The 12,444-nt window shown below is 41.4% G+C and overlaps 1 protein-coding gene across 2 annotated transcripts in view; it reads right to left on the bottom strand.

Moving 5' to 3' along the window:
- The window catches only part of LOC101659568 (ubiquinol-cytochrome-c reductase complex assembly factor 1), a 123,950-nt gene that overhangs the window by 52,656 nt on the left and 58,850 nt on the right, over nucleotides 1–12,444 (bottom strand). For both annotated transcript variants that reach the window (XM_045295554.1, XM_045295553.1), the window contains one exon: nucleotides 11,472–11,529. In XM_045295554.1, the coding sequence (XP_045151489.1) occupies nucleotides 11,472–11,529 (58 nt within the window). The remainder of the gene's footprint in view (nucleotides 1–11,471; nucleotides 11,530–12,444) is intronic.

The following is a 12,444-nucleotide window of genomic DNA, read 5'->3' as shown; positions in this document are numbered from 1 at the left end:
ATCGGGCATATTCCAATGCGGAAACAAATTGGGGAATGTCCAACAGTCCTTTTTCTAAGAGTTAATCAAATCACTCATGTAAGTCTCTCACGTGAAAAGACGCTGTGTGTTTTGATGCATAAGTGTCGTCAGAAGCTAATTCATCAACACCAATAGTGAGGTAATGGAATTCTTCATTTATTTGAAAATCTGTAGTTTGTTAATACACCTGCCCTGAGATTTAAAAGTTACAGATTTTCTCAGACCATAAACTTTCTAACTACATCAAATTTTTGTTGTTGTTTCATAGCATAATTTATTCTCGAGTCCTTACAGATGACTGTCTGCTCAAATAAATGGTTGTCTGTGTTGAAAGCACAGCAGAAGGAAGACACTTTCAAGGTGCGGACTGAGAGTCAGTGCACCAATGAACACGAGGGAGGCTCCTCTGATAGGACACTGCATGGCTGGATGGTGTTAGGCTCACAGGAGCAGCTAAAGCTAGAGTCAAGCTTTCAAGGGGCAGTTAGGCCCCTGTGGGAGAGAAAATCTGTCATATACAAACAAGCCTAAAACAGAGTGCAGTAAGTCTCTCATGAGAAGCACAAAGCGCAATTGGTTTGAAAGGATTCATTTTGGCTGAGTGGGATCCGATTTTCATGGAAAAGGCAATGCTGTGGCTGGGACTTGGAAAGATGAGTTGATGTTAGATAGATAGAGACTAAGAATAAAGGGAATTTTCAATAGATGGAATAATATGTGCCCAAGCAGAGTGAAGGAAGGGTTCAACACGTGGTAAGGGAACAATGGAGTGCAGGGTATATAAAGTAGAAAAATAAAGCCAAAAAGGTCATGAGGGGTTTGACATGTCATTCTAAAAAGCTGGGCTTCACTCAGCAGACAGTGAAGAGTCACTGAAGGTTTTTCAGGAAGGCGTGTAATATGTTAACACCTTGGCATCGAAAGCAAAGGAGTCTCTGGGAAGTTCACCCTCTCTTCTCAGCTTCATCTCTGCAATTTACTGTTAATGTTACCAAAGCTGGAAATAGACAAATTTGGTGAACGTTTACTTTAGTAGAATACTATGGTATGTGCAGAATAATCTGATGCTATAACTATAAAGATTTCACCTGCCTTCTGAGAGATACAAGAGTAAAGTTCATTATTTATGTTGCTGATTCAGGTCAACTCAAAAATATGGATTAGAGCCTATTAAATGAAGGGTGGGTAAATTCTATTCATTCCTAAAACATTATGCCTACTTAGTCCAGAAGATATTTAACTGATGCAAAACATTCAAATACAAAATTCTATAGCAAATTTTATCATGCATCCTAGGTATAAAAAGCAAACCATTAAGAATTAAGTCTTCCTATTAACAAGAAGGACACTGAAGATTCCAAAGTGCTACTGGGAAGGCAGGAGTCTTGCCCACCGACCTGTCTGGTCACCAGCGCCATATTCAGCTAATTCAAAGCTCAACTAATTTTTCCCGAGTTATGAATTAAATTCGTTATGCAGTTAAGAATAAAAAAGAAGTTACAAAGAACTTTGGTGTTTGTCTTCTTGAAGGAAAAAACAGAGCTGAAGGCTGGGACCCACATCACAGACAGGCAGCTGCCTGGAATGTCCAGACCAAACAACTGAAGGTCAATACTTAAGACTACCTGACCTTGAAGCCTATCACATTCAGTCTACTCCTTTCTTTGTTTGATAGCTGCTTTAAATAGGTAACTCACACAGAGTAACAACAAAACCTACATCCAAAAGTTCCATTAGCGTTTAATTCCATTTTCTCACAAACTTTTTGAAGCCCCCTCATGTGTATACAAGTGGACATAAATATGGACTCTTTATCACCTTCAAAGTACTCTCTATTACATTTAATACATTTGTCAAATCTGTGATTCCATTCTTGGAAACATTTTTCAAACTCATCTCTTTGGCTGGCTGACAGCACCTACCTCGTGTTTTCTTCACCTCTTCTACATCGTCAAATTGCTGTCCTTTCATGTCCCTCTTCATACAAAAACAAGTAGCACAGAGCAAGATCAGGTGAGTAAGGTGTGGGGGGCAAGAGAGGCATGCTCTTTTTTGCCAAAAACTGGCACACTGCGATGGCTAAACATGGACTCTTTACCCATAATTGTTAGTTTCTTTGTTTTTTCCTTTTAACATTCTCTCTGGACTATTTTTACCTTGAGAAAACACTTTCTGCTATAAAAAGGATGGGGTTCAGAAATCTCGATCCAGCTCTCGATCTTACCCAGAGACACCAGTCCTGCTGCTGAAGCCTTTTTTTTTTTTTTTGAGATGAGAGATAAAAGATTCCTACTAATTTATTTAGCAATTATTACAATAACATTTGATCTCTGGTGGAATTCAGCTACCTGGCAATTTTTCCCATTCTAAAAATAACAAGAATTTGAAAGAAAGCAAAGATCTTTAAATTTCATATCGCTAAAATGTGATAACATTTCATGAAATGTTATAATTAATAGCTAAAAGGAGGCACTGAGCTAAGTGACTTAGATGCATTGTTTCGTTTCACTCACAACCACTCTGAGACTGACATTGTTACTGTATCTATTTTATAGCTGAGGAAACAGAAGCACGAGAGTAACAGAGGTAACTTGCCCAAAATTATAGACCTAGCAGATGACAAGACTGACACTTGTACCCAGACAGTCTGATCCCAGAGTTTCTGATCCCTACGTGTTTCTGCCTCCTTTAATGACAAGCACAACCCCTCCAGGGTCCATTTATTCCTCAAAAGGGCACCAGTGTAAGTTTCAAAACTAGCATCACATTAGAAATAGCATATCAAAAGGAAAAAGGCTGGCTAACATGAGGCAAACATACCTACACCAACAAAAGGTAACTGCTAGCAGCCTAACAGGAAAGGAAGAAGCTAAACATTTATTTTAAAAGGCCAAAAAAATTATCTAATTTTTTTTTTTTTTAGGAAAAAAACAAAAATAGCTTACCAACTGAAGTTCAACAAGGTAAGGCAAACCCATTTAAACAATTCAAAGAAGACAGTGTGGCAAAATCTAATTATGAGTTTATTATGAAAACCCTGAATCACCCAGAAAAGGTTACATTGTGTTTAACAGTGAAGGGAAAATGAGGGAAACTCAGAATTCAACGTGGCTAATAACAACCAAAAAGGATTTGATGCAGGGAAACCAAAGCCAGTACTCGTCACAGGCTCTGACCATAGAACAATAATGTTGGTGTTGTTAAGTAAGTGAGTCCACAAGAGCCCTGGGTTTCAACCAAAGGCTAACAGAACTCCACTTCATAGCATGAATACACTCCTCGTAATCAGCACCTACATTAAATGTCAAAAGGCGAGATTATACGTTGCCACTGATTTCTAACTTCATAATTTCTAGGCTCTTTCCCATGGGGCACAGGGTACTTTCATATTAAAACAAAATAAAAATCTTCCTTAAGAACTTAAAATAAAGAAAGAAAATTTAAGAGACCAAGTAGAATTTAAAAAATCATATACTAAATAGTTCACTCGACAATTCATTAACAGATATTAAACTAAATCTCCACTTTGGGGATAGACAAAATCTTTGCATAAATACTCTGTTTAGGAGTCACTCCAGTTGTCCTCCCAAATTTGATGATGTTCTTAAACCCACAGTTTATTATTAAGGTTTTAAGTTTCATAATACTATCCTTGGCTCTCAGTCATTCTAATGGCTTATAAATTAATACTGATCTTTTTAACATATAAAGCAAGCAAACAATCCAGCTTAGAAAAGTAAAGAAGGAGGAGGGGGGGGAAGAAGGAGTTCAAATCCTAGTCTGAGGGCTCCCTTATATCTCTAAAAGGCAAATATCGAGACAGGGGAAAGAGAGAGAAAAACTAACCACCTAGGAGTCTCAAAAAGAAAGGACTAGGCTATAATTCTGCCTAATGGCAAATAATAAAGAGTATTACCATGTATTAAATCATCTAATATTTGTCACTATAAGATTACATTCATTCTCTCTTTTAATCTACATGATCGTTTATCTAGTGTAACTGTCCCATTTCACAGAACAGAAAACTGATGCTCTGAGGAAGTCCAACAGCAAGGTTGCCCAACAGGAGAGAGAAGCTGAAATAAAAGCTGCTGGGTTGTAGAACCTCCACCCCCCACCCCCGCCATGGCTCCCATGCTGGCCAGGACTGGCTGCTTCTCCCATTCCCGGACAGCACAGTTCAAGAGTCTCTTCCTGCTAAATAAGGAGGATGAAACAATGCTGTCTGTGGGATTAAAAGGAATGGGAGAGTTTCCAAGCCATGATTTCCTCCTCTTTGCCTAAATCGGGGAGGAAAGAATTCCTGTTATTCCTGATACTGCCCTCCTGCTATGTCCTGGCAGCTCTCAGCATCCTGTCTCGCTCGCTGTTTGGGCCCTCTCTGACAATTCCAGTTGTTTTTTGGCTGTGTTTCTCCGACATGGTAGTTTATAAGCTGCTCCGAACGGATCTGATTTTGAATTCAATGGAAGACGAGTGGGCACTTGGGCAGGTTTGTCACTCTGGCTGCTAGGAAGAAATCCCTGAGGGGACGTTCAGGCAGCTTGTTTCCCTCACTCTGCCTTCAGCTGAGGCCAAGAAAGTAAAGCTTACATGGCCACACTCAGGCCCCAGCAGTGTGTTAATGAATGAGTTATTTATTTGTGAGCTGGCACTCTGACTCTTTCCCGGGGCTGTGTACATGGCTATCTCCAGCTGGTTTCCTACACTCCCTCCCCACGAAGTCTAACTCTTATGTGGGACTACAAGGGCACAGGGAGTCTGTGGGCAAAAAGACAAGTAGAGTGAGGCATTTCCTGAAGCCATCTCGCCTGACAGTGAGCCTCCTCCAAGAGCTACGCCTGGCTAGGAGCCTGCCTGTCAGATCGATCCACTGGAAGACCATGTTCCTAGGTAGCAGGTACTGGTGGTCTTAGGTTACGTAACGTTGGTCAAATGCTGCTGCCATAGGCCTCTGGCATGGGTGGCTATCTGCACAGAGCAACTCTGGCTAGGGAGAGGGAAAAAGAGGATGTGCCTGTGGCCAGGGCTCACCTTATATAGCAGGTCTGGAGCTGCTGGAATCTAGTGTGAACCTGAATGCCCTACAGCTACAACAAAAGTGCGGTGGTGGTTTTAAAGAGCCCTCCAGGAGTATCTGCCAGCACACTTCTCAGGCTGGATTGAGTCTAGAACCTGTGAGATCTCTGGGTCCTTTCCGCCCTTTCTGTCTTCTTTCAGAGGGTTCTTCCTCTTCCTCTCAACATAAACAAATCCCACTGTTTCCCTCATCTTAAAAAAAAAAGAAAAAGCAAGTCATTTTTAAAATGCTTCCCCCTGCCATCCTGTCATACACACTCCCCATCTAAAGCTCAACCTTTCATCTTCCTCTTTCAAACGTGTTAGAAAGTACTTTACAATTACTTCTTTCCTCCTAATAACTCCTCAATCCCATGCCCTCTGGTTATAGCCCCAGAAGGACCAGGAGAGGCCTTTCCTTGCCCAGCTCCTGGCAGCTCCCATCCCCTTGTACTCACTGAGATCTGTGGAGTGGCTTGACACGGCACTTCTCGCTGCGTACTATTTTCAGGTTTACTTGCTGCCTCTCTCACCACAAAAATAATGAGCCCCAAGGAAGTCTTTCTAGCTGGTGGTCAGTCAATGTTTGCTATGCTGCTCCTACTCAGGGTAAGATCCCCGCCCGCTTCACCCTCCAAAAGGAGAGAGGTTGAACAATGCCACAGAGGCAGCCATTCCCGGACAGCTTCCACTTCCTTCGATCTAAATAGCAATCCTTTTATCTGACCTATATATTGTGGCTGAGCATAAGATTTCATTGTTTAAAAAACTGCTCCACGGAGTCTCCAAGGCTGTAATTTTTATGAAGCAGACTGCCAGTCACAGCTTGCTCCCACAGAGCAGCTGGTAACTTTAAACTGCTGATCTTTTGATTAGCAGGTGAGCACTTAACCATTGTGCCACCAAGGATCCACTCACCACAAAATTCAATACCCTCTTTGCTCCCAGAGCCCGGGGGTGTAGTGGTTATGCGTTGGGCTTCAATCCACATGGCTGGTGGATCAAAACCACCAGCAGCTCCAAAGGTATAAATACTAGGCTTTCTACTCCGATAAACAGCCTGGGAAACCCATGGGGGAGACGGGGGACAGGGGATGTTGTGAGTCAGCCCTGACTTGATGGCAGTGAGTTTGGAGTTTGGTTTTCTTCTCTCCCAGAGCTGGCATATTCTCACATAGCACTTACCACAGTTGTATTTTATTCAAGATTTGTTTACTGTCTCTCTCCCCAACACTAGACCCTACCAAATCCCTCTGGTGCACATAGTAGTTCAATTAGAGAATAAAAGCTATTAATTTTATGGATCTATAGTTCAATGAGCAAGTATTTAATTAAATAATAAATAATATAGGTTGATATAAATAAGTATTATTATTTTAAATTACCTTGATAGTTTTAATTATTAATGAGGAAAACAACTTAATTCTCTGAGTTAGCCAGATCTTCCCTTGAACTTCCTCTCACCCACTTACTAACTAGTTCTTTGGGCAAGTTCTCTGCCATCCCTAAGGCCCTCATAGATAAATGTATGATAATATATGCAAATAAATACAAGATAATGTATGTAAAGCATCTAGTAGAAATTACATCTATGATAAACTTGACTTTAAAATGCAAACTGCATTTTATTGTTTCCCACCTTACCTTCCTCACAAACTCAGTGCCATCAAGTCAATGTAGAGTCAAAGTGACCCTATAAGACAGGTTACAACTGCCCCTGTGAATATCCGTGACTTTAACTATTTATGGAGTAGAGAGCCCCTATCTCTCTCACATTGAGCAGCTGCTGGTTTCAAATTGCAGACCTTGCAGTTAGCGCCCCAATGCATAATCACGGGCTCCTCCCTCCATCACAAACAGACTTTAATTTTATTAACTCCAGTCCATTTTCTAAAATTACCTTCTGTATCAGGGAAGAAGGGGGAACCGATCACAATGATCTACATATAACCCCCTCCCTGGGGGACAGACAACAGAAAAGTGGGTGAGGGAACACATCGGACAGTGTAAGACACAAAAATATAATAATAACTTATAAATTATCAAGGGTTTGAGAGGGAGGGAGGGAGGGGGGAAAATGAGGAGCTGATACCAAGGGCTCAAGTAGAAAGAAAATGTTTTGAGAATGATGATGGCAACAAATGTACAAATGTGCTCGACACAATGGATGGATGTAAGGATTGTGATAAGAGTTGTACGAGCCCCATATAAAACTATTTTTTAAAAATTACCTTCTGTGCCTAAAAGGTAGTTATGTTCTTTGATAAATTTTACAATAGTCTCTAAAAATCCACTAACCCTTAACTGGTGACATAAGTTCTAACTACAGAAATCTCACCCCCCACCCCCACCCCCACAAAAAAGGCTGAAGTAAAGCAGAGAGAGTTGGGCCTCTCTCAACCTGACCAACTGGCAAAGGCAAGGCCCTTCCCAGTGCCACTACCAGGGAGCCGTGTCAGATCTGAGCAGATATTCACTGATACAAACGAAAAAAGGGGGCTGAGGGGAAGACATGAAATGCTAAGAAAACGAAAATAATTTTTGCTCTCAGTAAAGTCACCATCCTCAAGCAAGACAGAAATACATATGTAATAAAATAGAAACACGTGGTGGGTGCTATGAACAGAGAGTGTGTAAATACTAGGGGAACACAGAAGAGCAACAAACTCTACCTTGCAAAGGAAGAGACGGCTTCAAAGAGAGAGATTATAAATTGAACAGCAAAGGGAAAATTTGTCACACAGACAGGAAGAAGAGGGCCCTCTACGGAGATGAAACTGTGTGCCGAATAAAGAATTCACATCTCTACTATCTAGGGGTGGACGTAGTGACAGTGGTGCATGGAATAGCAACAGATGAGACCAATGAAGGCAGCACTGGGGGGGGGGGCACACTGGGCTGAATATGAATGCTACACTAAGAAAGTTGTAGTCTATCTACCTTGACAAAAATGGATAATGTTAATGGAGAATTTGAATGGAATAGAAAATGCTAGAGATTATCTGACATTGTAAAAGCCAGTTTTATACAACTTTAATGCCAGAGATATGTGTGTATATTAGATCACAAAATAAGGTCCTCAATTACAAAATGAGGTAGGTGACTGACCAGATGTAGAAGGTGGGGGGGGAGTCAAGAATGATACCCAGGTTTCTAGTGTGGGCATCTGAGCAGCTCATAATAACACAGACCAAGCCAGGGAAGCAAGAAGGAGGTCTGCTTTTATCAAGTCCACAGCAACCTCTCAGCATTTTCAGCAGCCACAGACAATACTAATCTTGGTTAGCAAAGACAAAGGACTCACAGTCATTGCAGCTGCAAGCTCACAGCAATATACAACTGACAAGGCCTTCTAGAAATCAGAATGGTCCTAGAGAATATGATTTCAACAGTTCTAAACTTCAGTCACAGAGCCCTAGTGGCACAGTAGTTCAGCACTCTGTTGCTACCTGAAAGATCAGCAGTCTAAACCCACCAGCCATTATGCACGAGAAAGATGTGGCTGGCAGTCTACTCCCGTAAAGACTGACAGCCTTGGACATCCTATGGAGTAGTTCTACTCTGCCCTGAAAGGTCACTATAAATCGTGATCTACTCAACATCAATGTGTTTTATAATCTCAATCAATATAAAAACTTGGGAACCAGAGTAGCAAACAGGGTAGGGGAAACATCAACACTTCCTCCAGGTAACTAACAAGATGCCCATTCTTTTTTTATCATTTTTTTAGGGGCTCATACAACTCTTATCACAATCCATACACACATCAATTGTGTAAAGCACATTTGTTCATTCATTCCCCTCATCATTCTCAAAACATTTGCTCATCACCTAAGCCCCTAGCATCAGTTCCTCATTTTTTCCCCTCCCTTCCCGCTCCCCGCTCCCTCCCAAGATGCCTATTCTAAGAGGCAACAGGGAGTCATCACCCTTGGTAACCCAAGCAAACTCTCTGGACAATCTGACAGCGGGGTTTTTATTTTAATTGGGAGGGAGGGTTGTTTCTACTTTTATAAGCCTTCACACCTCTCCCTCACACCACCACAGGAGGTAGTTGTATTGCAAGCCCATTGAGTCCTATAGATAATACTGGATCTGGTTATCTATCCCTTGGGCATTTCCTGGAGCTTCACCCTAGAGATCACAGGTAGAACAGAGCTTGCCACAGCCGTAGAGGTGGAGTCATTATTCCTCTCCTAATTCCTCTGTCCCTCAGAGGAGAGGATACGTCAATTCCTTAAGGGCAAAATTAGGGTCCACACTACTTTTCTGGTAACCCTTCCTACTACATTCCTCCACACACCTGCCCTAGACAATTCAGACAACTGGCTGTGCTCAAATACTCCATGTTCTTGTATATGTTCTGTCTTTTGCTCCTGCTATTCCCTCAGTCTTCCATGACCTCCATTTGGGACAGAAATTTTACAACTCAACTGTCCTCTCTACCACAGAACCATCCTTTACCCAACACTCCTCTGCCCCTCATTTAGGTTCGGTCACACCTCCAGTGCTTCCACAGCATGTGCCTGTGCCTGGCTCATAAGACTTCTTTCAGTCTGTCATCCATGTTATGTGACAGTGGTTCTGTCTGCTTTCCCTCTAAGCTGTTTCTTAAAGGTAAAGTCTGTGACATATCCTCCTTCTCTCCAAAGCCAAACCGTTTGAGCACACTGCAGGTCTTCAACAAGAGTTCATTGACTCAAACTAAAAAGCTACTGATTCATTCCATCAGTCTATAGATCATCAGAATTAAGGAAAAAGTTAGAGGGGAGACCAAGGAAGTATTTAAGCAAACAGCCTGCCTCTCTCGCCCTCCATACTAAACTGGCACTCCCCACTTCAAGAAAGTAAACCAACCTCAGCAGAACGCAGGAGGCATGGTTTGGAAATGGTGGCTGACTAAAAGAACTATAAGCAGTTTCAAGGCTTTCTGGCTGCTGTTAGTCAGGTATTGACCTTGGGATGTGGTCACAGGGATTATATATTTTATTTTGCAATCCACTCCCTCTAACACTCTAATACCTGTAGCTATATGCGCAATAAAGAGTCTTTCATACAGGCACTGAATATTATCTTTGAGTTCCTCTGGGAACAGCTTAATCCTCCTTCCAACCCTCCCACCTTTCCAGTGAATCATTCCACAGTGCCACCTCAGCAGGCCTCCCCTCTTGAAAAGGTAGTTTCCCTTTTAATATATCCAGCCTTCCTTCCCTCCCTGGCCTTCCATGCTAATCTTCTTCATTAGGTAGGAAAACTGGAGAGTCGTTTGCATTTTTAGCTGCCTGACTAAACGACATGTACATTTCAAAGAACTAGTAGGTAGAACTAGCAAGAGCTTGATAGTTGTGGCTTCCCCCTTGCTCCCATAAGCACTACATACTCACATTAATTACAAAACTTGGCCATTCTGATTTGTATTCATATGTCTTCTCTCCCTCTCTCACTAGATGATGAGCTTCTTCAGAACTATCCCTTATTCCGAGCCAAGTGACCAGAACATGGTGCGCACACAATTAACTGCCAGCTTAGTGAAAAAGAGCAAAAAGTAAACGTTTAGCCAACCTCCGTGACTATGTGAGTGCAGTAGAAGAAACCTTTCAGAGGTGATCAAAACCATAATGTCTTTATATAGTCGTCAGCGCTGTGATGTAAAGGTGCAACTAAAGGCAGTCTCAAACAAGGCTGCTTTTGACAAGGCAGCCACTCCCCACGCTCCTCAGATGCTCACTATGGTCAAAGTAGTCACTCGGTTCTCCAGAAATTACTTTTCCTAGACCTGGCAATGTAGTGAATACATTCCCCACCCCCACTTCAAGGTCTCTCCTATATCCTTCTGGCCTTTAGCAGTGTGTGTAACATTAGGTGAAAATTTGATTTTTTTTGGCTACTTATTTCACAGCTGAAGAAAAAATATACTGTTTAAAGTGTTAAATATTTTTACATTCAACAAACCTAGCATGAATCTAACCTGTATGCACATTTTCGAGGTACAGGCGTAAATGTCAGCGCTATAATTTGTTATAGGTTTCTGATGACCAGCAATGAAAATGACCACAGATTCTCACAATTCAAACCACTTTTACGTAAATGTGAACTTTCCTAAAACACCCAAAGGAGAGAACTTTCCATCCAAGCTCATGGAGTCTCTAAGAGATACTGATAGCATTGTTCACTGAATTAGGTGTTCTACAAATATTAGTTTCTTTCTGAGTCTGTGCTTTGACCTTTATAAAAATGTGCTTCAAGACACGTCATTAAAATGAAAGAAATCATTTTAATGCCTGAACTACCATTTCATATAATCAGCCCTGCTGAAAGATATATCTTCAGGTCAGCAGTATTAAACAATAATAGTAACACACTTGGTGACTTCACTGAAACTGTTCACTTACCAGACATGAAGGAGGGTTATAAGAAACCAGGAGTTGAATGTATCAGGAATCTGACACCCTAGAAAATAACAACAAAGTATAAATATGTGAGGATTACGAAGAATTGTATTAACTATATATAACATAGTGATAGAAATTTGTGCAAATAAACATATAGCAGTTATAGTGTTCTTAATCATGTTATCACAGAGAGGGACAGTGAGACCACAGAGCAAGACCATGAGTGAAGGAGCACTGAGTATAATCAGATAGCCAGTCATCGACTTTCGGTCCCTATTGTCTGTCACCTTGCTCTCTGGTCCTTGGACAAATCACTTCTCCCTGAGCTTCAATTTTCTCCCCCATTTAATGTGGTCTTTATGCTTCCTCTCAACTTCTTTGTGATTATATATTATCCTTTCCTATACCACCTATATTCTTATAAAAAGTTAGGCAGGGACTATCTCCCCTCTCCCACTTAAGTATAAGCTTTTTTCCACTTGCGCCCAGAACTTTAAGTCCTTCTAGTCTGAGTATGAAAGCTGACCACATCTAATGTTGGACTTTTCAGTTTTAGATCCCACCAACCAGGTCAGTGTCAAATCCCAAGCATCTCAATTCTCAGTCTCTAAAAATTAGCTGGAGGATGGGCCTCTCACTGAATGTGCCTTTTTTTTTTAATGTGCCCTTTTTATTACATGACAGGAGACAAGTTGGAACAGAAGAATGAAGAAAAGAGAGAATTAAAGAGAAATGTGGGCTTTTCAGGAGAATCTATCCTTTGGGGCAATGACCTAGGAGAGAAATGCTATCGTGTTCCTTTAGCAATCGGTAAATAATATGCTACATGATCACAAGTAGAGGTCATTACGCAATATGTTACCTGTCAGGTACACTAAAACCAAAGAAGTTAAATCAGTTGCTATTGAGTCCATTTGGACTCCTAGGTGCTCTGTGTGTCAGAACTATGGCCTCCAAGACAGTCATGGCTGTG

The sequence above is a fragment of the Echinops telfairi genome, unplaced genomic scaffold, assembly GCF_000313985.2.
Source record: "Echinops telfairi isolate 266 unplaced genomic scaffold, ASM31398v2 ScPeMD7_5592;HRSCAF=6446, whole genome shotgun sequence".
Lineage (NCBI taxonomy): Eukaryota > Metazoa > Chordata > Mammalia > Afrosoricida > Tenrecidae > Echinops > Echinops telfairi.
The sequence above is the reverse complement of the archived record's forward strand: the minus strand, read 5'-3'. Positions and strand labels throughout refer to the sequence as shown.